The 23,896-nt window shown below is 35.2% G+C and overlaps 1 protein-coding gene across 1 annotated transcript in view; it reads right to left on the reverse strand.

The window, feature by feature from the left end:
• Nucleotides 1–460: 460 nt before the first annotated feature.
• ATG14 (autophagy related 14) overlaps nucleotides 461–23,896 on the reverse strand; it is a 55,488-nt gene continuing 32,052 nt past the window's right edge. The window contains exons 5-10 of the mRNA XM_051977710.1: nucleotides 12,482–12,719; nucleotides 8,213–8,442; nucleotides 6,882–6,999; nucleotides 6,279–6,369; nucleotides 6,106–6,191; nucleotides 461–3,193 (exon numbers count right to left, since the gene is read on the reverse strand). Of these exons, the coding sequence (XP_051833670.1) occupies nucleotides 2,887–3,193; nucleotides 6,106–6,191; nucleotides 6,279–6,369; nucleotides 6,882–6,999; nucleotides 8,213–8,442; nucleotides 12,482–12,719 (1,070 nt within the window). The 3' untranslated portion in view covers nucleotides 461–2,886. The remainder of the gene's footprint in view (nucleotides 3,194–6,105; nucleotides 6,192–6,278; nucleotides 6,370–6,881; nucleotides 7,000–8,212; nucleotides 8,443–12,481; nucleotides 12,720–23,896) is intronic.

Genomic DNA, 23,896 nt, shown 5'->3' on the forward strand with positions numbered 1-23,896 from the left:
TTTCCTAATTTTAGCCTGTGTGGAACTGCCCAGGTTTCAAGCCCTTGCACCCTCAAGGGGCTCCATATATCTCATTGACAACAACTTCCCAAAAAGAACTCTGGAACTGTTCCTTTTCTTAGATAATTATCTATAGTTAAAGGTTCATCAAATTATTAGTTATTAAATTTCATTCTAATCTTTACTGCCCATCATATCTCAGTAAAAAAAAAAAAAAAAGGACTTGAAAAAGGACAAATACCTAGGGTAGAATACTGTTTAAATTTATTGCAGTAATACAAGTTTAAAAAACATTTCATCCTCAGTCCTCAGGATGCTTACTTGTAATTAGGTTGGAAGCTGCAAGGTAAATTTCTATATTATGATACTGCCAAGAGCTTTCAGACTTATTTGGGTTTTTTCAGCAAAAAAATCATTTAGTGTTCTTATAATCACTTCTAAATGAACCAGTCAACCACACTTGTTATTGACACTCCATTTTTATTCCCTGTTAACTTACACATGTGCAAAACATTTTAAAAATTATATATTCTATTACAAAAAAATTTCTTGAACACAGCCCATTTCAAACAACCTTTTTGGTGTCTGTAGATTTTACTATTACATTGTTTCAATAAATGATTTTAAAATGGAAAACATGACACATACCGAGTTCTATGGCTTTTCATTTTAAAAAATACCAGCTTCAATTTTTAATAAACTGTTTACAAATTGTTTTTTGCACCTCATTAGACAAGATTTAGAGAAGCGGGAAGGGTGGGAAAACCCCAGTGGTTACAATGTGTATGTAAGAGAATGCTTATATAGTTGATCAATGCAAAATTTAAAAATTCTCAGGTGCTCAATACCAAAGGATCAGATATTCTATAACTACATAAAGTGCTTCTAGTTAACAGTAACAACAAAAAAGTCCCATTTTAAAACTTTTACTGAATGCTGAGTAAGGATTTAAGATAAAGCAGTTTTAAAAGCTTTATCATTCATGGTCTCCTTGTAGGCTCAATTGAGAGTACCATGATTATTGACTATTGGTTAAATAATATACTCAATCTAGAATCAAATTCCTTTCAACTCCACCAATTAGCTACTTCTCTATTGTGGTCTTGATTAAATGTCCCTTTTGTATGAAAGCTTTCTGACTCCCATCTAACAAGATTTAAATGTCTTTGGTTTTTTGTTTTTTGTTTTTTTAAGTCTACCTTTGCCATTTTCTATAGGGGGAAAAAAAGCAGGCCCAAAATCATGGAGTTTTGATAAACCAAAGGTGGATAACCCTTTATATAAAAATACCCAGTGCTCCTTAGGATGACAATCTCAAAAGGGTCACTGAGACTGATCTCCTAAGACAGGAATGGATTATAACACACCCTGGGTTTTTCTACCAAGTGGTAATTATATCAACATTAGAAAAAAATAATCATGCATCTCCATCCTCAAGTTTGGAGGCAAAGTACCACTAGAACGGAAATGGGAATAACAAGCCTCAAAATTAATTCTCTGAGGCATCTTGGCTTAACCATACCAGAAAAACAAAAAAGACATTTTCATGGGAACTTTTGTCCCTTATGTATTAAAAATCTAAAAACTACATACGTGTGGTCAGTAAAGGCTTTTCCCTTACCAGTCCCATTGACACATGGAGAGAATGACAAGACATCTCATTGGGGGAAAAAAATCTCTTTTTCAGAGAATATTTTTTATTTGCTTTCCCCATGATGGAGGAAAAAAAAAAGTCTCAGTGTTCTAAAAGACAAACTTCAAATTTCTGAAGTCTCACTGAGCATCTTCAAAGCAACAAAGATTCTCAACAGACAAGTGAGATGGCTCTCCTTGGGAGTACTTGCCATCAACTTGTATTGAAAATGAATCTTGCCATGGAAGAAACCACCAGAGTGACCAACAAATTAAGGGGCCTTTTTGCTAGTGCACAAACTAGGCAGACCCATTACTAACAGAAAATGAACTTGGATTTCAAAACACATAGTAGTGAGGCTAGCAGGAATTCAATTCTTAGCTAGCCAATTGAGCTTAAACAATTACATATAAAAGAAAATAGATTAAAAAAAAATCTAGAACATTATTGCAAGTTTCTATTATCTCTTCTGCCTGTGGCTATGGGTCCTAAGAAAAATAAATCCAGTGTTTCTTTGGTGTGTGGGTAGTAAAAGAAAGATGACAACCAAGTGCTCTCTATTCTATAAAATTTCTGATAATCTGAGAAAGCAGCACAAATGAACTCATGTGAATTTAAGACAAAAAAAAAAGGTAACCCATGATAACCAAACTCTAAAAGCAATCAACATTCTAAATTAACACACTGGGCTCTTTGTACAAAATATGTGGACACAAAACCTAGCAATTTTGTTTAAAATGTTTTAAGTTGTGAGTTTTCATCAATAAAGAATAACTTTAAAATGACTGCGAATACAATCCTTTCTCTACATATTAATGAGAAGATAACAGAACTTTGTTATTTTTAAAAGTAGGATTCTGAGACTACTATCCCCAATACTGTGAAAAAACAAATCATGTTTTCAAGTTCCTAAAATTCCTTTTCTTCTGTGATTAAGAGTCGCAATTTATCCCCTGATACAGAAGAACTGGCCACTTGTGCAAGGTTCATAATCTTCAATGCTTACCCATGGATGTGTAGGTTGTGAAGTCATTAGGGTGAGTTTACCTAATTTTACAAAAGTTCTCATCACAGTCAATCTTTGTAAATAAAAATGTTTAAGTTTAATAAATGTTTGTTGAATTTACTTCTGCGTTTAAAAAATTAGTTTATTTATTTTTTGTTCCAGGCACTACTTAACTGAATAGGTAAAACTACACATATGGGAGAGAAATTTTCACTATGCAAATCTATCATTGTCTCTTTGACGTTTGCTAGCGATGTCCTGTGTAAGCCTTGAACCATGATGTCACTGAGGCTGCAGCTGAGGAAATCATCCCCCCAGCACTACTGCTAGCAACCGGCGGGGACACCTGCGTGCTGTGACTCTGCAGCACCTCGACGGGCTGGGAAGGGATGTCACAAAAGCGGGGGCTTGGCAGATTCTCCCAGTCTGTTCCTAGGTCGGTCTCTTCATCACTTATATGTTCATCTCCACTTTCGTCTGTTTCTCCAGCAGCTGCAGGATCCAAAAATTCCATGGAATCCTCCAGATCAGCACTGACTTCAAAGGGCCCAGACCTGTGGGAACAAAGGGATGGATGCCTGAGATATGGAAAATTAGAGATGATTATGTAATAATTTTCCCCAAATTATTTTGTATTTGTGCCCCTGTTTTTAACTGAAGTTTGCATGGGTAAATTTAAATATATTCCACCCAAGTGACAGACAAAAATCTGATTCAATTCTACTCAACAACTTTTTTAAGGATGAAGCAGGGAAGGTTCCAAGATGTACACTCACGAGGAATGGTGACAGCAGTAACTTACAGAGTCCTGGAGCACTGGAACAATACATGACTTACAAGATGGTCACACAGCCAGTTACATATTAGGAGCAGGACTCGAACCCAGGTCTTCCTGCCCCTTAGGCAAGCCTTCAACCTTTTGAGCCCTTTTGCCTCATATATACAACAAATAATGGAGGTTCAGCTGCCCATTGCAGCTCTTTGTTCACCTTTTCTGTGCTGTATACCTGATGCCATGAATAGATATCTCTGAGTAATGGGAAGTAGAGATTTGAGAAGTGAGAGGACACCAAGTAGGAGCAATGTTTATTTACAAGCACCATTTTTTCTTTTTAAAAAGAGGTTTGGATAAAATTGGGAGATTTAGGATGACTTTTTTCAAGGTGAGCATATTTATAGGAAGCAAGCAAGGGACACGTCACTAGACAGGGAGAGAACAAGATGAAGGGTGCCTGTGGAAGGGGTGTCCTTGTCAAGAAGAAGTGGGGGGGAGGGAAAGGAGAAGGGGGGAGTCACTTCAGACTGGAGCTTACTGGAGGCTTAGCACAAGAGACGCATGTAAATGTATTTTTAAAACTTTTTAATACTTCTGTCACACTTTTAAAATTTCTTTATGTATGTTGTATCATAAAGTAAAATATTAGAATTATTCTAATACCTAAACACTTGATTTATTTTATTACACATCCTTATTTCATGTGGTCTGTTGGACCCAACAGAAAAAGATTACAGTTTTCTCAAGTGCATTTTTTGAAAGTATTTTCTGCTTTTGCTCAGGAACAGAAGGAAACAAACATTCTTTGACATGTATGCAAAGTTTCAGTAATACGCTGAACCAAATTTCAGTTTTTTTAAGAGACTAATCTTTAAATATTTCCAAAATTTAATTATAAAATTTTAGTTTGAAAAAATCAGGAAAGCTTTTACATTGTTATTTTTGGGGTGCCATTTTAATAGCTCAATTTAAAAGCTTCATAAAGCTTCTAATGAAATTTTTATCAAATATTGTGCCAATTTATTGGTTGTTACAGTTCTCGAAGGTTCAAAACTAGCCATCACAACTCTTATGGGAAAAATATGTAATTGCTTTCTAAAATCTAACGACATTTCTTTATGACCATAAAAATCTAATGCCCATTACTTTATGGATGAGGAAACTATAGTATCATGAGACTAGACAACTTCTAGAGACACCTCATAAGACTAAGAAAGTTCCAGACTCTCACTCTGTTTGTGGCTTAGTCGTTTCGAAAGTGATTTTTCTAGTTAGTTTTTGACTAGTATTAGTAATCGTGCAGGAGGATGGGAGAAGAGATTTCCTTAGGGAGGCCAATCCTATTTTGATAGCTCTATTTATTTATTAAGAATTTTTTCTTTACTCCAAGTCTTAATCCTTTTCTTAGCACCGTCTACTAAGCTTGGAACAACGTTTGACTTCCTGAGGCTAAGCAAAGTCTAATAACCTCTCTTCTATATGAATCTTTTAAGTGCTTATAAGTATATCTCTCCTGTCTTCCTTAAGGTAAACCCCTCTAGCTCCTTCCACCCCTTCTTGTGTGGTTGGAATTTCATGGCCTTTATCACTTGGCTACTATTCTTTGGCATATCTTAATGAGTCAACATCCTTCCTACAACGTGCCAGTAGAACTCAGTACCCAATGTGATCTGACTGAGAGAGTCAAGGACGTCAATAAGTATTTATTAAATATACCATAGTTTGTGCTAAGTGCCGAGGGCAAAAAGATACTGTCTATCCTCAAAGAACTTATGTTCTAATGAGAAGACAGTACATAAAAGAGACCTAAGGGGAGTAAAGAGGGCCCCGAGCAGGGACACAGAAGAGAAATCTGGAGAACGAAAGGGGTTGCTCTGGGTCCTTCCTTAAAATGGGAAACTCCACAAAGAACCAACCAGCGAGAGAGAGGGACCAGGGAGCAGAGTTGGGTAAGGCAGCTGAGGCATAGGAGTGAAGCATGGAGGACTGACGAATTTCTCCTCAAGTGTAGAAGCCACGCCGAGTGTTCTAGATTCGGTACCTCTCCTAATGTCCCCAAAGACCATATTAGCTTTTCTGGCTGCGTGTCACACTGCTGGATTATACTGAGCATATAATAGAACTTTTTAGGGAGAATTACTATCTAGGAGGGAGAAATCTGAAACACAAGGCTATGCAAGGATCAATGTTGAAAAATTATCGTGCCTATTATTTTGAAAATAAAAAGCTTTAAAAAACCAAAAAAAATAAAGAAGAGAATTACTATCTAAATTCATATAACCTATATCATACTAGGAAGGTTGACTTTTTAAAAACAAATGTATGATTCACTAAATTTCACATTATATTCATTACATTTTCTATTTTGCTGAGATCTTCTTAGATGCTTTAAACCAATTTTATTAGTTGCTTTTCATAGATTTTACAAATATGAAAACTTTTTCAATCTTTACCCTATGCTATAGATTTCCTTATCCATCCAAATGTTCAGAAGAGGAAAAATTACACCTTTTTTTCATGGTTTTGACCCCTTCAGAAATGAAGAGATTTTTTTAAGTAAGTTATAGCCTGCATAATGTCAGGATGAGGCTGCATTCCAAGGAAATGGCCATAGCAGCATCAGACAGAATGAAACGCACTCCATGAGAATTGAACTTGCGCACCCAGGTGAAAATGAGTATCATTTCTTACCTGCCCAAGTTTTCGGTGTCTGGGCTGACCAGGTACATTAGATTCCTGAGTGTATGTAGTGGGTGCAATAGATCTAAATTTACATGCTAGAAAAAGCAATACAAAGAAAAATAAGTATCTGCGAACTCTTACCACCCCAAAGTCAAAGATCATCCCACAAACAGTTTCCGTACCTGGGAAAAGCAGAGGTAAAGAATATTTGCGTTCAACTTTTTAACTGCACGAGTAAACTTCCGCCGGCTGAGATTCTCTCCACAAAACTCACTGTAAAACAGAGAGAATGAGGGTAGGAACATAACCTTTCTCAAAACAAAATGTCTATTTTGGTTCAATCAAAAACATATCAATATTTCTCAATCAATCAATTTTCTCAAAAGTTCAATATTCCCACATACCTTTTGTTCTTATAGTCCTATTTAAAAATTTTTTTCTGAATTCTTACTTTTGAGAATCTGCTTACCCTGAATGATACCATATCTCAATTTTACAGTATTTTTATTATATTTTTCTATTTTAGTCATACTATCGTTTTCTTAAGCAGAAGATTATGTGTATTCTCTTTAGAGCTTTTATGTGTATGAGGTGTACAGTGACTTTTGTGCATGAGCAGTTTCATTATTCTAGAATACCATCTCACAATTGACTACAGCCAAGAAAAATGAAATGAAAATTTATAATCTTACTTGCATGGATTAACTAAGAAGTTACAACATTCAAACTTATGTGACCCATAACAAATAAGTGTACCAGACATCATCCAAACTCAAATTACTTGCCTGTTACATAACTTTTTGGGAAGATTTACATCAAGTATATGAGACAAAATGTTGACAAGCTGAGTTGCATAGCACAGGGCAGCACTGATGGTGTAGGCAGGGTTATTATGTTCCATATCTAAAGCATAAAGAAGATGAGATGAAGGGGGGGAGGGGAAGCACAAGTTGATTAAATTTGGCATTAATTATTTCTAACTTATCATCACAATATTGGGTTGTGTTTTACCATTTAACCCATGACAATCTTGTGATTGGGGAAAATGGTTCTACTGATCAAGCTTATTTCCTTTGGTCCAGACCTAGGATTTACCTGGATAGGGAATCAGGTCCCTGGGTCAGTAGCTATTGGGTCACTTAAGAGTCCTAAAGAGCTGCCCAGGCCCACTGAGAGGTTCAGGGATCTAACCAAGATCAAACAATATTTGTGAGAGAAAGGTAAATAGATGGCTCAGTGGATAAAATTAGACCACAAGTAGGAAAACACAAATTCATGAGTTCAAATCTGGACAAGTCACTTCATCTTGCTGGGCTCAGTTTCCCAAAGATGAGCTAGAGAAGGAAATAGCAAACTACTCCGGTATATTTACCAAGAAAACCCCAAATGGGTTACTTAAGAGTCATATATGGCTGAAACAAAAGAACAGCAATAAAAGGATATCAATTGGGGTCACCCTGAAGTGGATGTTACTTCTCCATCCACTGCTCATGCTGCCTCAGGAATTGATTATCAATTGTTAGCTAATAAATACTTATTGAATGACTGGTGTAAAAAGTGTAGTAGGCTTATTTCTTTGATGAAGTATGGCCATGTTCCAGGCACTTTGCTGGCTAGGTCCATAAAGAGCTTACGTTCTAATAAGCAAACAACAATGACACACATAATCAAATACAGAATTAGACCCATCCAACTACCAGTGTCTGGAGTGGGATTTGAATTCAGATTTTCCTGAGTCCAAATCTAGCACTTTTTTCCATGGTGTCACCTCAGCAATATAGTCTAATGGCCTCTTCCTAGTTTTTTAATGAGAATAGGAAGTGAAGAATAACACACTCAATTTCAAATGCTGAGATCTTTAAGAGAACAAAACAAAACAGCTCACTGTACACAGTATAAGTGTAATTTTACTACAGAATTACTGCCAAAGAAATTACAGAACTTTAAAAAGAATTAAACAATTAATAATGGTATCCTCGATACAGTTTCAGCTCCATTTTGGCCTGTCTCATAATTTCGCTACTTTATCAGGACACTACATAATAAAACAGATTCAACAGTCTGGAAACTTAAAATCCATTAAAGTTTTTCCAAGAGAAAACATTTTGCTTCTTACCAGGTCCCTGTGTTGTTTTTTTCTCTTCCACCCAATTGTAGTAAGCAGAATAGTCTCCATTGTTGGGGAGACTAATCCATGGCCCTGCAATGCTAATGCTTGTATCTCCATTGTGGTCATCACAAACCCATCTCCCAGAGAGATAAGTAGTCCTCCTGGCTTCTGCAAGCTTGCTCACAGTGCTGGAGGTCATGGCAGTGTCACTCTCTGAAGCAGTGTCAGCAGGGTCTCTGAAAATTAGAATAAGTATTATGTTGGATGACTATATGGAAATAGGTTTTACATGACTGCATATGTATAAATATCAAATTACTGTCTCAGGGAAGGGGGAACATAATTTGAAGTTTAAAATAAAAAAAAATGAATTATTTTAAGTTCTTTAGTATTTTATTTAACATTTTCTCAACTTTTGGATAGGCCATTAAATTTTAGGTAAAGATAAATATTTTATAAAGAGAGAAAACATAATTCTGTCAGTTGAACGGATAGATATTAGATTTACCTATACTTGTATATGAGGAGATAGCTTTTATGTTAAGGTAGAGTTCTTTAGGAGACCCCTACTCCACTTAATTCTGGTGACTTGATTCAATGAAGACAGTTATTATATTATAATCTTCAGTTTTAATTCCCTCAACTTTTAAATTTATTTTTATCATTTCCACTTCACTGAGTAATTTTTTTCTTGGCACAGAAAACATTAAGCAAAATAAGAGTTGAGTAGTTTGGCCTTCTTACTACCCCAAATACTCTAAGTAGCAGAAGTCTTATCATTTCTTTGTTACTTACTTTTTTTTTTCCTTAAATTATGCTCATCAACAAAAATGTTAAAACTCATAGAAGTACAATCTAAATCATATGCTAAACTGCCCATGTCAATCTTCTGCCAGCAATTTAATCTATAAATTTATGGAGAAGTTTAAAATTAGAATCTAAATAATGAAAGATTTCTTACTAGGATTAGGAGGAAGATTGTTTTAAGGAAGGGGGTAGGTAAGTAAAAGACCTGATAGAGAAGGGATTCTGATCAGGAAGCACAATTATAGGTAAAGCAGCGTACCAGAACTTTTGTTTATCAAGATGCTCAAGGTTGTACAAAAAAGATGTCAAAGAAAAAGGGTAACCCTTAGATGAATACAACTGGGAAACTAGGGATGGCTGGATCATAGAATACTCGATCCACATCTGGAAAAGAGACCTTAAAAGTCAACTAGATTCAACCTTCTCCTCTTGCAGACTGGAGGGAAGGCCAGAGGGATACAGTGAAGAGGAGGGAGAGTAGTAGATGGGGTGAAGAGGTGTGACCTTCAAATATTCTATTTAAATACATCATTTCTTCACCTAGATCACACTAAACAGGTCAGAGTGAAAAAGGGAAGAAAGATAAGAATAATGGATAGGCCTAATAAATGAGAAATTTGGGGGAAGTTTTAATACCTATAAGCAAGGGGAATTTGATTTTCATGCTTCTAGATAGAATGCATTCCTTAATGATCAACCATGTATTTACAGAAGAAAGTTCACATATATTTGCATCTGTTGGGGGGAGGTAATGGGATAGAGGTTAGGAAGGATGTGCATCAAGAAAAGGTCACTATATCTATACGATTTGGAGATTAAGAAATGTAGGATGACAGCTACTGGTGCCAAAGGGTCAGATTTAAATGAGCTTTTTAAAGACTGAGGAGCTATGAATGTGTCTATAGGCAGGAAGGAAGAACAGAGGGAACGTTAGGAAGTGGGAATGATAGAGGAGCAATCTTCTGGAAATAATGGGATGGAATAGGATCGGGAGTCTGCCTTAGCAGCAGAGCTATTTCAAGTGAGACTGATAAAGGAAGACAGAAGAAGGAACAAGAGAGAACTGAATGACCTCAATTTTTCACTCAAGTATGATAATGGGTCCTTTGTTGAGAGTTGGGATAAGGGATGCAGCAAAGTTTGTGTTGTGGGCCAGAACTCTTGTACTTAAAACACGAATTCTTACAAGGTGCTAACTAAGTGGAATTAATAAGACAATGATTATCTAGTTTAGCATGGTGCTTAATAGTTCTCTACTTCAGTATATGTACTTAGTACTTAATATAATTCCACAATATTCACACCTATGATAATGTAATTATAATAGAGTGTATAACAGCCAGCAGGGACTGAGAGACAGATTCATTCCATCATCCAACTTTGTGGTGATTGGAGGCTGAAGCACAAAGCCCTCCGATTCAGAGAGATTCATTCCATCTTTATCAGCCTCATGGTGGCTGGCCTGGCCTCCTGCTCCCCCAGCTGAGACCAAGGCCGGTCTGAAAGGCTCTCAAGAAAGCCAACTGGGCCCCAGGCAAAGAAACTAGACTGTGGAGAAGATAATAAAGGATTTGGTCTTTAACACCTGGCTGGTGTTTACTCTCGTGGTGATTGCTCTGCTGAAAAGAAGGCTGGTTCAGAGACCTCCAGAAAACCAACAGGAACATTACAGGTTTGGAATAGCTTTTGTGTAAATACAGAAATGGAATCTTCTACCGTTGTTCTCTTGTTCAGCTGTGATCCTGTGGACCACAGCACACCAGTGCCATTTCCTTCTCCAGGGCAAACAGAGAGTAAGTGGCCTGACAAGGGTCATACAGCTGGTGTCTGAGACCAAATTTGAACTCAGGTCTTCTTACCTCCAGGAAGGCCCAGCTCTCTATCTGCTGGTCAGCCATCCAGGCCTATTAAGGAAGTGTAAAAGGATTGTTTTGCTACAACTGGGGCCCAGTAAAGATCATTATAAGCATCATATTGTTTGATGAAATGAAGGACATCATCTTTTTTTGCTTTGTAGATAGAGATATTTGGGTTTGTGAATATCAATTGAGTAAATTTAAAAAATGAGATTTTTAAAACAAAATAATAACAAAAAATTATTCAAAGAAAAAATATCTTTATACAAGTTATGTGTTATTCTATGAACGACTTTGCTCTTTCAGCAACATAAGGATTCATAACGGAAAATGCTCTCTACTATAGGATGTAAATGCAAACCATTCTATTTTCCTTTTTTTTTCCCATGGGTTTTTTCTTGTGTTCTGTTTCTTCTTTCACAACACAATATGGAAATATATTTTATATGATTACACACATATAGCTTATATGAGATTGCTTAAAATTAAAGAAGGGAAATGTGACAGGAGAGAGAAAATTTGGAACTTAAAATTAAATTGAATGTTAAAAATTGTCTTTACATGTAATTGGAAGAAATAAAATATTTAAAAAACAAGACAAGTATGGGTTTTCATTTGGTTAATTCTTGATTGTGTTAGATCTTGCCTGCCTCTCTGCCTCACTAACAAATAAATCCTAAGTTAAGGTAACTTAAAGGCACCAAAGTAATTATCTGGAAATAGTGGGCCATCCCTTTGTTCAACACATTACAAGAAATATATCAGATGACTGATTTAACTGTTTAAGGAAGTGGAATGCTCTTAATGGAAGAAAAGGATAAAGAAAACTGTATCTAACAAGTCAGGAAACATAACACAGAATGAAATAAAATAAATGATTTTGTGATTTATGCTTTACATCACTTGAAATACATTCCTATCCTGATTTCTAAATAAGTAAAGCTCATTATCTAACAGACTTATAATGACTTCAGAATTCTGGAATAGCCAGGACTCAAGAAACAAACCAGAATATAGGAAAGGAGAGAGATATGCACTGAAAGCTACAGACAATAGCAGTCAGAATGGAGGAGAAAGCAGAAGCACTAATTAGCTAGGAGAATAAACAATCTAGGAGAATTCAGCTAAAGGGGAAGTTAGACCCCATTAAAACTCCAAATTCTAAAAGGTATCATAAACTGGAAGGAAATTTAAGAGTTCCTTTGGTATAAGTACTAGTAATTATGATGACTCCCCCTCCAACGTCATCAAGGAAAAAATAAATGACAGTATAATTTGTACTATTTATACATTCAAGAGGTATATGAAAAGTATCTGGAAACTCCACTTATCAAGAGTGACTTTAATTATAAAGAATGCCTAGGAAGCAAAATTTCAGTTAAAAATTTCCACTAATTGAAACCATTCTAACTTTGGAATCAGAAGTTCAATGCCTGGCCATCTATGACTATAAACAAGTCATCTTTTCTGGTCCTCAATTGCTTCATCTGTAAGGTGAAGAATATCAGACTAGATAAGCTCTAAGGTCTATTCCAGTTCTAAGAGGGAGGGAGGAAAGAAGGAAGGAAGAGAGGGAGGGAGGGAGGAAAAAAGGAAGAGAGAATTACTCTACCTTATGCCAGTTTTCACTTCTTCAATGGGAAAAATAACAGAGGTGAGTTCTAGAATATGAGAGCGTCGAAGATCTGCCAGAAGCTCATAATGACTTCTTAAGTCTTCATGCTTCTTTTCCACCAGCTCTCCAAGTTTGCGATTGTGCCTCTGGATTTTTTCCTTTTTTTCCTGGTGCCGCTGCGCTCGGCAGGACAACTTCTGATTCTTTTCCTTAGTTTTTAGAAGGCCCTCAGAATCTGACAGAACAATGACATCCAGCAATTATTCTCTAAAAATTAAGTCAGGGAAAAGATTCAAAAAGTTTTCAGATAACTCTTGTGGCTTTATCAATCTACTCCTCATCTATCCAGGCCCTTATAGAGAATGCAGAGCCTATCTAGGTGATCAATAAATTCTACGAAGGAGAAAAAGGAGCAGCAATTTGCAAGGGTTCATTTCCTCTAGTGTTTGCTTTTCAATACTTTTTCCATTGCAGATCAGAGACCCGAGTATAGATATTTTAAATAAGACAATTTCAAGCAAATCGGTAATTTTTATGAGCTTTCCAGGGTTTTGCTGACATAACACAGAAAGTTAGGTGACAGTACCTACTTAAACATTATTAATCAAATAAACTATCTTAAAAAAATAAATAAACACACACACACACACACACACACACTTCTTATAAGTAATGTCTTTATATGTAAATGTCCACCATACCTAGGAAGGTTGCAGAAGCCTTTCCTTTTCCCTTTCTTCAACAAGTAATAAGCTCTACAGAAATGGTGTCAAACTCACATAGAAAACCAATTCCTCTAGTCTGCATATTGATTTAGAAGACTACAAATTAACATTGTCTATGTAATGTGTGGAAGGGAGATTTGCTACTCCTTAATATCACCTGCTCATTTCTATCTTCATTTGTATCACCAGGCAAGAGTTGCAAGAGTGATCTCTATGTCTACCTTCCTTACCACCACCCCCACCCCAATATTATGGCCCCTGCACTTCCACCCTTCCAGCTCCAGCACTGCAGAGTTTGAGGGAGAATCACAAGATCTTAGAATTAGACCTTTAAAAAAAAAAAATCACAAGTTCTTAAGTCCAAACATCTTATTTTACCAAATTGGAAATGGAGGCAAATTACTACCTGACCAGAATCACAGAGCTAGTTAGAACATGAAACAGGATTGAAAACCCAAGATTTTCTGATTCCAAATATTGTAAGCACTCTATTAACTACCATGCTGCCAAGAGATAGTAATCCAAGTTCAAATTCAGGACACATTTCCCTCTGGAAACATTGTTATACATGGTATTTATGTTTTATAATATCATACTTCAGAAATATGGGTTGAAAAAGTTATGACCTAGTCTGGGAATTTGTTTTTTATTCAATCATCCATCCAACAAACATTTATTGACCGTCACTTCCATTTTTAAAAAGTGTCTTCAATTCTAGATAAGTGACGTAAGAAAAAACAATTGGAACACTTGGAACACAATCCGTTGTAAAATTCTGTGCACATATTAGTCTAATATAAATATTTAAGGATTTAAATAGCTAGAAGTTGAACCTGAAAGAGCTATCAGTATTAATGGCATAAACCTTATTTCCAACTTTCAGGAAACATTTTTTTTTTTAATTTTCCCCCGACTTTATCTTTTTATCATTATTAGATGGTAATGGTATTTCATACCTTTTAATTTTTATTTATTTGTTATTATAGCTTTTTATTTACAAAATATATGCATGGGTAATTTTTCAGCATCGACAATTGCAAAACCCTTTGTTCCAATTTTTCCCTTCCTTCCCCTTACCCACTCCCCCAGATGGCAGGTAGACTAATACATGTTAAATATGTTAAAGTATATGTTAAATACAATATATGTATACATATCCATATAGTTATTTTGCTGCACAAGAAGAATCAGACTTTGAAATAATGTACATTTAACCTGTGAAGGAAATCAAAAATGCAAGCAGACAAAAATAGAGGGATTGGAAATGCTATGTCGTGGTTCGTACTCATTTCTCAGAGTTCTTTCACTGGGTGTAGCTGGTTCAATTCATTATTGAACAAATGAAACGAATTTGGTTCATCTTAATGTTGAAGAGTGCCATGTCCACCAGAATTGATCATCATATAGTATTGTTGTTAAATATATAATGATCTCCTGGTTCTGCTCATTTCACTTAGCATCAGTTCATGTAAGTCTCTCCAAGCCTCTCTGTATTCATCCTGCTGGTCATTTCTTATAGAACAATAATATTCCATAACATTCATATGCCACAATTTATGCAGCCATAGGAAACATTTTTATGGGGGAAAAAAAACCCAGTACAGAGGAAGGATATAGTAATGATAGAGGAGGGGGAGAGGTTCACTTATAAGAGCTTTCTCTCATCTCTCTCACAAACCAATCAGCTAAAAAAATTGACAGGCAGACATTTTTATTCATCAAAAGGGGGAAGGAAGTAACTAAAGGGAATAGTAAAACTAAACCTAACTGTAACCAAAAACTGTAACTCTTTGCAAATGTAGAAATGATGGGAACCTTGGAAAGAGGTAACAACACATTATAATTTAGACTGTGATAAGCAAAGGAGGAAGTTCCAAGTACAATCTGATGTGCACTCTATATTCTTAGAGGACAGATTGCAAGGAGAAAAAGAATAATTTTATCCTAACTTTTGAATAGGAAAGTTGAGTTCTAAAGAGATAAACAGGTCTCAAGAATGAATTCTGATGTAATGAAAATTCTGAAAAAAGGGGGGAGCCAGTCAAAAAGATGGACACAAATATACAAGAAACTCAGTGACAAACAGATTTCCAAAACAAAAAAATAGAAGATGGAAAAGGGGCAATTACTAAGAATGGACACAGAAACGTGGCAGCTTTCCATAAAGATAGTGTCAAAAGCACTAAAGGTCAGAAGAGCTGAAGCTTGCAAAGTGAAAATCAGTCAAAAAGGACTTTTAAAAATGATACTGGTGGGGAAGGAAGAGGGAAAAACAGAACTCTTGTAACAAATATGCATAATCAAGCAAAAAAAATTCCTGCATTTGCTATCTCCAATGACAGGTCCTTATTCTATCTACTGAGTCCATCACCTTTCTGTCAAGAGAGAAATAGCATGCTTCACTATCAGACCTCTGGAAATGTAATTGGTCATGGTACTTTATAAAAAATTAATTGTTCTCACTCTGCTCATTTCTTTCTGCATCAGTTCATGAAGGTCTTTCACAAGTTCCTCTGAAACCATTCATTTTGTCATTCTTTAAGAATATCTTGATCTGTATGTGCAAAAATGTTTGTGGCAGCCATTTTTGTAAGTAAATTGTGGTATATGAATGTTGTGGAATATTATTGTTCTGTAAGAAATGACTAGCAGGATGAATACAGAGAGGCTTGGCGACTTACATGAACTGATGCTGAGTGAAATGAGCAGGAGGACCAGGAGATCATTATACACTTCAGCAACAATACTCTATGAGGATCAATGCTGATTGAAGTGGCTCTCTTCAACAATGAGAGGATCCAAATCAGTTCCAATTTATCAGTAATGAACAGAACCAGCTACACCCAATGAAAAAACTCTGGGAAATGAGTGTGGACCTCAGCATAGCATTTGCATTCTTTCTGTTACTGTTTGCTTACATTTTTCTCTTTCTTCCCAGGTTATTTTTACCTTCTTTCTAAATCCGATTTTTCTTGTGTAGCAAGACAACTGTATAAATATTGCATTTAACATATACTTTAACATGTATGAGACTACCTGACATTTGGGGTAGAGGGTAGGAGGAAGAAGTAGAAAAGTTGGAACAGTTTTTGCAAGGGTCAATATTGAAAAATTACCCATGCTTGTGTTTTGTCAATAAAAAGCTGTTTAAAAAAAAAAAAGAGTAATACCTTGGGCAGCTAGGTGATACAGTGGATAGAACACCAGCCCTGAAGTCAGGAGGACCTGAGTTCAAATCTGATCTCAGACACTTAATACTTTCTAGCTGTGTGCCCCTGGCAAGTCACTTAACCACAAGTGCCTCAGAAAAAAATTAAAAAAAAAAAAAAAGAAGTAATACCTTTTCATTCATATTTCCTAATTTGTTTAGCCATTCCCCAACAGAAAGGTTCTCTTTTAGATTCTACTTCTTTGCAACAAGGAAAGTTGCTCATATCTAACATATATAGGACTGCTTGCCATCTAGGGGAGGGGGTGGAGGGAGGGAGGGGAAAAATCGGAACAGAAGTGAGTGCAAGGGATAATGTTGTAAAAAAATTACCCTGGAATGGATTCTGTCAATATAAAGTTATTATAAAATAAAATAAAATATTAAAAAAATAAAATAAAATAAAAAATAAAAAAAACAAGGAAAGTTGCTATAAAGAATTTTGTATATATGGGTCTTGACTACACATATTTGTTAACTAGGGCTTTGCTTCTCCTCCCCCCTCTCCCAAAAGGAATAAGTAGGAGGCTGAGGAGAACAAAGAGAGAAAGATGGGAGAAACTAAGGTAGAGAGGTTTAACTAAATTTTCTTTTTTAAAAATGCAGGAGTAAAAAAGATAAGCCAGAGAAAAGGAAAAAGTAAAAAAAGCTACATATTGAAATTTTTTAATTTTATATAACAAGAAAACTAAGAGAAAAACCTAAGACCAAAAGCTATTTCTTAATAGGTGAGTGGTCAAAGGATATGAAAAAAGACAGTTCTTAAGAAAATTGCAAGGCTATTAACAACTGTGTAAAGGGTACTTCAAATTGTTAGTAATAAAAAATGCAAACCAAAATAACTCTGAGGATTCGCCTCACATTTCTGAAATTAGCAAAGATGATAAAAGATTGGAACAGCCAATGTTGGAGTATGCTATGAAAAGCTAGAACACAGTGGTTTTGCTAGTAGAGGTTTGAATCAATATAATTGTCTGGGAACACAATTTAGAGTTATGCAAATAAAGTGTCTAAAATGTTAATACTTTTTGACTCAAATTCCATTGCTAGGCTTATATCCCAAAGAGGTCACTGAAAAGAAGAAATTTATGCACCAAACATAAATGCTAATAATGCAAAGGAACACATATGCATGAATGAAAAAAAGAAATGAGAAGACATGCTTATCCCATCCCTTTTTCAGAAGCTGGGTGGTATAGCGAGTGATTCCAGGCCTGGACTTGGAAAGACTCAAGTTCAAATTTGAATTTAGACACTTACTAGCTATATGACTCTAGATAAATCACTGAATCCTTTTGTTTTACCTATAATTAGGATAATAACAGTGCCAATCTCAGGGAGAATCAGATGAGATGGTAATTGTGAAATGGTTAGAATAAATGTTTTATAAATGTTAATTACTGTCGTCGTCATCATCATCAAACACATTTTTCAGTGAGTTAGTGATCTATTTCTTTTTTTATTCTTTCTAAAAATAATGTTACATGAGATGGAGAAAATTTTGATGATGTTAAAAAAGACATTAGTAAAAGTTTATTTAAAAAAAGAAAAGGAAGTAATATATAATGTAAATGTGTATCTTAGTGTGCAGTTTTTCTGTTTTCTACTATGTATAAGAAAATGCCCGTTTAATTTGGTGTTACTTACTTAATATTACATTAAGAATTTTTTAAACACATGAAAAATATATTGGCGACAAAAGTCAAGTAAAGCCAAATGAGGAAAAACTGCTGTTGTATTTTAATAAGCTGATGAGAGATAATAGATATAACTAACAATTTTAATTTTGTTTTTTGCCCCCCTTTACCAAGGAGAATGACCTTCAGATAGGAAAATATACAACGAATTACAGTGCAAAGAAAATGAAAAGAGAAGATAAATGAGGAGATGCTTAGATACCTAGCACCAACACATTCAAGTTACCAGACCCAGATGAACTATATCTCAGAATGTTGAGCAAACCAAATATAGAGAACTGTCAATTTTCATAGGGAACAGGAAAGAAGCAAAGGTTGTACCAATATTAGAAAAGGTAAGCAGAGTACATGATTCAAAATATAGATTTGTGTAAGTTTGATTTCAATTCCTGGAAAAATTTAGAAAAATATTCTCCCTCTTTTTGTGAGGAGGATGTCTCAAATATAACCTTAACACATATGATAAAAGCATTGGAGAAGTGCGAAGTGTTTGCTGAGGTCCAAGGTAATAATCGCCAAGCAGGGAATTAAGGAAGATTTCATGAAGGAAGCTGTATGATGGGCTTTAGCAGGCAAAAAGAGAGAGGATACTCCAGGTATATGAAAAACCAAGTAAAACACATGCATTTGGAACAGAACTAGGAATGTTTAAGGGTCAAAGAATGATCATCTTTACTTGGAACCCATGGAAAGAAGCAGTCAGAAAGTATTTATTAAGTGATAGCACTATGGCAGGCCTCATACTAAGCTCTTGGGATACAAAGAAAGGCAAAAGACAGTCTTTGCCCTGGGAGGTTACATCTAATAGAGGAGAAAATATGTAAACAAGGATATACAAAATGGGAAGGCACTAAAGAGTGATTGGGAAAAACTTCTTGTAGAAGGTAGGATTTTAGCTAGACTTGATAAAAGCCAAGAGGAGGTGATGAAGAGGAAGACCATCCCAGGTATGAGGGGTAGCCAGAGAAAATGCCAAGAGTAGAAAAGTGTGATGTGTTGTTCCTGGAAGAGCAAGGAAGTCAACTGGTGAGCTGTTAAGTCTCTTAATGGCATGATTTTTGGTTTTTGTCTTGGCATTCTAAAAGCCCAACATCATAGGCTGCACAATAAACATTAGATGACTGAACGTATATGCAAAGAAAAAGAGGAAAGGGATGTAACAATACTTCTCAATTCTCCGGCTTATTAGAGAATGAAATGTTTCTTGATAGTAGAAGTAGTTATTATAAAGAAAAAACATCTGAAAAAGCAAAGGATAGTTCTGACATGAAACACAAAGCTGGAATTTGGAAGAATATAACAATAAGGCAGGGGAAGCACCGAGGAACACTTGGAGCTAATAGGCATGAAGCTAGGAAGAGGAGAGAAGAGTAATGGAGGAAGAGAGTGATAATTTGAACCTTCTTGGATTCATTAGAATCTAATTTCCTTGTTTTGTTTTAGTTTTTCTATCCTCAGCATTTAGCACAGAGCTTGGAATGATAGATAATTAATTTATAAATGCTTGTTGACTGATGCAATTCCACAAATAATCTTGAAGGAGAGGTCATTTAAGAGGAGTCAGAGGAAAAAAAGACAATCAAGGACAGCCAATGACTCCCTGTTGAGAGGTTTTATGAGGCAGCTATTTCTCAATCTGCTATCAATCTGCAATCAGCAGAGAAGCCTGCTGTTTTCCCAGGTCATATACTCAGGAAGCTATGTTAATCCAGAAATTTGTCACAAGTGCTCCTTTTGTAACAGAGATTCTGTCAGAAACATTCCCACCCTTAAAGAGTGACAGATGCTGATTTTACCTCACCACACTTAGACTTAAAAAGAGTAGATGAGGGACCCCACCCCCAGCTGCTGGACTTAAAACATGATACCTTAAAACATTCTCTCAAGAACATCCTCCTTCCTGTTCTCAACCCTGCAAAAAGTGGCTGATGTTCATTTAACCCAAAGGGTTTAACGAAAGGAAGGAAGAAGTTCTATGGGAAGAACTGGGATAAGATCCTAGCATGGGTTTCTGTAGTGGAACAGAAGAAAAAGGATTTAAAACTGTCAGGACTTCCATGCCAAGACCACCTCTTAGTACTCTAAGGAGACACCTTGTTTTCCAGAGTTAAGTTCCAGCAAACAAGTTATGCCCTAAGTTTGGCATGACAAAAACCCTTTGTACTCATCCTTTAGATAAACTCTGCTGCAGCAAAATTGCAGAATTATTTCACACCTGTCCTACGTGGTCCCTAAGCTCAGACAAGCACCTGTAGGAACCACATTCTGGTCATGAATCAAACTTGCCTCACTGTTGCTATTACCCCCTCACTGTCATTGCTCCAGTCCAGTGAGTGTTGCTTTGTCCGACCATTAGTATATATATCAAAATTTGGCCTTGCTGGAATGGGTACTCCTGGAGGACACCCCAGCATCCATGTGTCTCTTCTCACAAATAAAGGTTTTTTGAGGAGGAAATCCTCAGAGAATAAAAAAAGTCTTTTCATATTTTAAGACAAAGAAAAATGTATCAATGCCTGATAAAATACAGAGTTCTGTAGACTGCCAAGAGATTAAGGAATATGAACAACAAACTCTAGAATGATTAAAAAATTAGTGTGAATCAAAAGTCTCAGGGAAGTTTAATTTTTGATAATTTCAGAAATACAAATGCTACAAATTCCCCCCAAAAAAGTTATTTAAAAATTTTAAATATTGATGTTTCTTATTAAAATCCAATATACCCATTGTTCAATTTTATACCTCATTCTAGTTAATTTTTATACTTTGCATATATAATCCAAATCTTAAAAATCTTAACAAAAAATTAAGGTTTTCAGTACATGCACAACCATTTTACATGATTACAAGAGAAAATGTTATCTGGGAACTGTTGCATAGAGGGTGCACTGTTTTATTAAAATAAAAAATTTAGCATTCAAATTTCATAAAACTAACAAGTTAAAGAAATTTAAATTGCCTTTTAAGTAGTTTATCTTTTTGTAAGTTTGTAGCTTTTATACTTCTAAAATTATTAAAAATTAGAATTTTACTAACGCTTTTGGGATGCCCTCGCTTAAGATGATTTTAAATATGAACATATAGAAGGAAGAAAAACTACTCACACATATATTAAGTTGGGTACCATAGAGAACAGGAGCTATAACAAAGGAAGAAGACTAGCAATGAAGAGGCTAAGTAATAATTCACATAAGAGAAAGTCCAAGGCAGGAGCCAGTAAAAAAGAAAAAAAAACTTCCGATATCTATTTATATACAAACAAAATGTGAGCAATAAACAGATAAACAGTGCTGACAAGAAATTTTAGCTTGAGACAAAGGTGACCTCACAGGTACCAATTACAGTTAGATCCCTAACACTGGAATGTGCTTTTTAATTCTTAAGAGAAAAATAGATAAATGGGGGAGGATGGGAAGAGAGTAAAGATTTTCCACTACATATTCAAAAAGTATTTTCATGAAAGAAAGTTTAAGAACCAAATGGAAGCATGGTAGAGAACATCTGAATGACGATCAGTGGAATAAACAGGAACAGTTATTATTGTGAAAGTATATAACAAAAAAGAAGAAGGAAATAGGTATTAAGTTTGAGAAATAGATCAGATTTGAAACAGAGATTTATTTAACTATTAAGATGTACTAGACCTTTTTATCAAAGTAAAGCAGTTGTTTAGTTCTTACCTAAATTTAACTTTAAAAGGTGGAGGAACCAATGAGGGACATTGGACCAATAAGGTGGCATAAGTTACTGAAGCAGAAATCATAAAAACTTTGAGGGATATTACCTCTCTATTTTGAAATTTGGATAAAGGATAGAAAATCTGGGAAAAGACTGGTATATACTCTAAATTTGAAGTAAATACATTTCAAAGATATTAAGAGAAACTATCAATAGTGTCTCATAGTGCAAAATGCCACGGAGCAAACCAGCCAAAGGAAGTGAAAAGTTCACAATTATGTAAATGCAAATAGGCATAATTCTAATGAGAAAGAAAAAGGGAAACTCTAAAGAGACTTAGATGAAAACAAACAAATGAAACAATTTAGATTTTTAAAGATTAGGGGCAGCCAGGTGGAGCAGTGGATAGAGCGCCAGCCCTGAAGTCAGGAGGTCCTGAGTTCAAAACTGACCTCAGACATTTAACATCTCCTGGCTGTGTGACTCTGGGCAGGTTACTTAACCCCAATTACCTGAGCAGCAAAAAACAAACAAACAAACAAACAAAAAAGATTAATAATGAGAATAAAGAAACACAATGTGAAAATAATATAAATCTGTGGCACAACTCTGGAAGAGTAATTTAAGGAGTGCTTATGTGATGTGAGTGATGATGACTTCCAAAGACAACAAAAATTTATTTTTGGGAGGGTGGGTGGATGGAGAACTCATGGAGGATGAGAAGAATCACTTTTTATTTGTCTTTTACTCTATCAAATAGAATTATTTTTAGCCTTCAAAGGACAGAACACATAAGTAGTTAATAGGAAGTTATAAGCCAAAATAAAGAGATAATAAGAGAATTTAGATGACTTTCATAATATTCAAATCCAGACAAACTAAATCCAAAGCTAACAAAAAGCTGCCAAATATTATTGATGAATTGCTATGAAGGATATCTGAAAGATCACAGAGAATGGGAGAGATACCATTAGACTATAGATAGGCAAATGTTGGTTTTTCAAATGGGGAAGAATGTAAACTTCAAATTCTAAAATGTATTATGGGTCAGTTTGCAAGTTGCAATTAACATAGGCAGCAGATTTATCAAGAAAAAGTCCTGTCAATATATCCTTTATATTCTTTAGTGTTTTTTTTTTTTTTGGACAAAGATATTAAATTGATATGTTAGATAAAAGACTTAGTTTTTTAAAATTTCAGTCAAGTTATTTGACAAAGTGTCTCATACTATGCTTTATGGACAAGATAGAGGCTAGATGATAGAGTTAAGTAGATAGGCAATTGGGTAAAGTTGACCACACCCTAAAAGAAATCAATAATGAGGAACTATCAATTTGGAAGGAGGTCTCAAGTACAAGTCCCAGAACTTTCTTGGCCCTGTGTTTATTGCTATTTGAAACAAATTCTCAGGTCAGCAAACTAAAAAGCACTGTAAATACATCAAACAGAATAAGTATTCATATAACATCCTACTAAATTTTTAAAAAATCAACCAATATAATATGAGGAATAGACTCTAGACTAGTCTGTATAAAAAACCTCATGATTTTAATGGACAGCAAACTAAATAAGTTAACAGTATAACATGATGACCAAAAAACAGAACGTCATCTTATAAAGCTCCATTAAGAGAGGTTTACAGAGGAAACCAATTACAATTACTATCAACATTTTTTTTTAATGGATTTCAGATTAAAAACCCTTGCCCTAGAGTACATGCTCCACTTTAGAAAGAAGATTAAAGATTGATGAAGGAATTAGAGATGTGTAGCCTAGAGAAGAAAATACTTGGACATGATAATTATTCTGGTTCTGAATCAATGTCCAAGGGAAAAAAAGATTAAGTTTGTTCTGCTTGGCACCAGAAAAGCAGAAATAAGAACAAAGAGGGAATTTTAAAGAGGCAGATTTAGGTTCCATGTAAGGAAAAAATTTTAACAATCAGAGGTACCCAAAAGTTTAATGGACTGTTTCAGAAAGGGGGTAGGGAGTAGGGCAGTGTGCCATGCTCAAATAGTCTTTTAAGCAAAGGCTGGATGATGATTTAGTTTAAGGCATGTTGCAGAGGTGGTTTCTTTTCATATAAAGATTACACTAGTTGGTT

The sequence above is a fragment of the Antechinus flavipes genome, chromosome 2 (assembly GCF_016432865.1).
Source record: "Antechinus flavipes isolate AdamAnt ecotype Samford, QLD, Australia chromosome 2, AdamAnt_v2, whole genome shotgun sequence".
Classification (NCBI taxonomy): domain Eukaryota; kingdom Metazoa; phylum Chordata; class Mammalia; order Dasyuromorphia; family Dasyuridae; genus Antechinus; species Antechinus flavipes.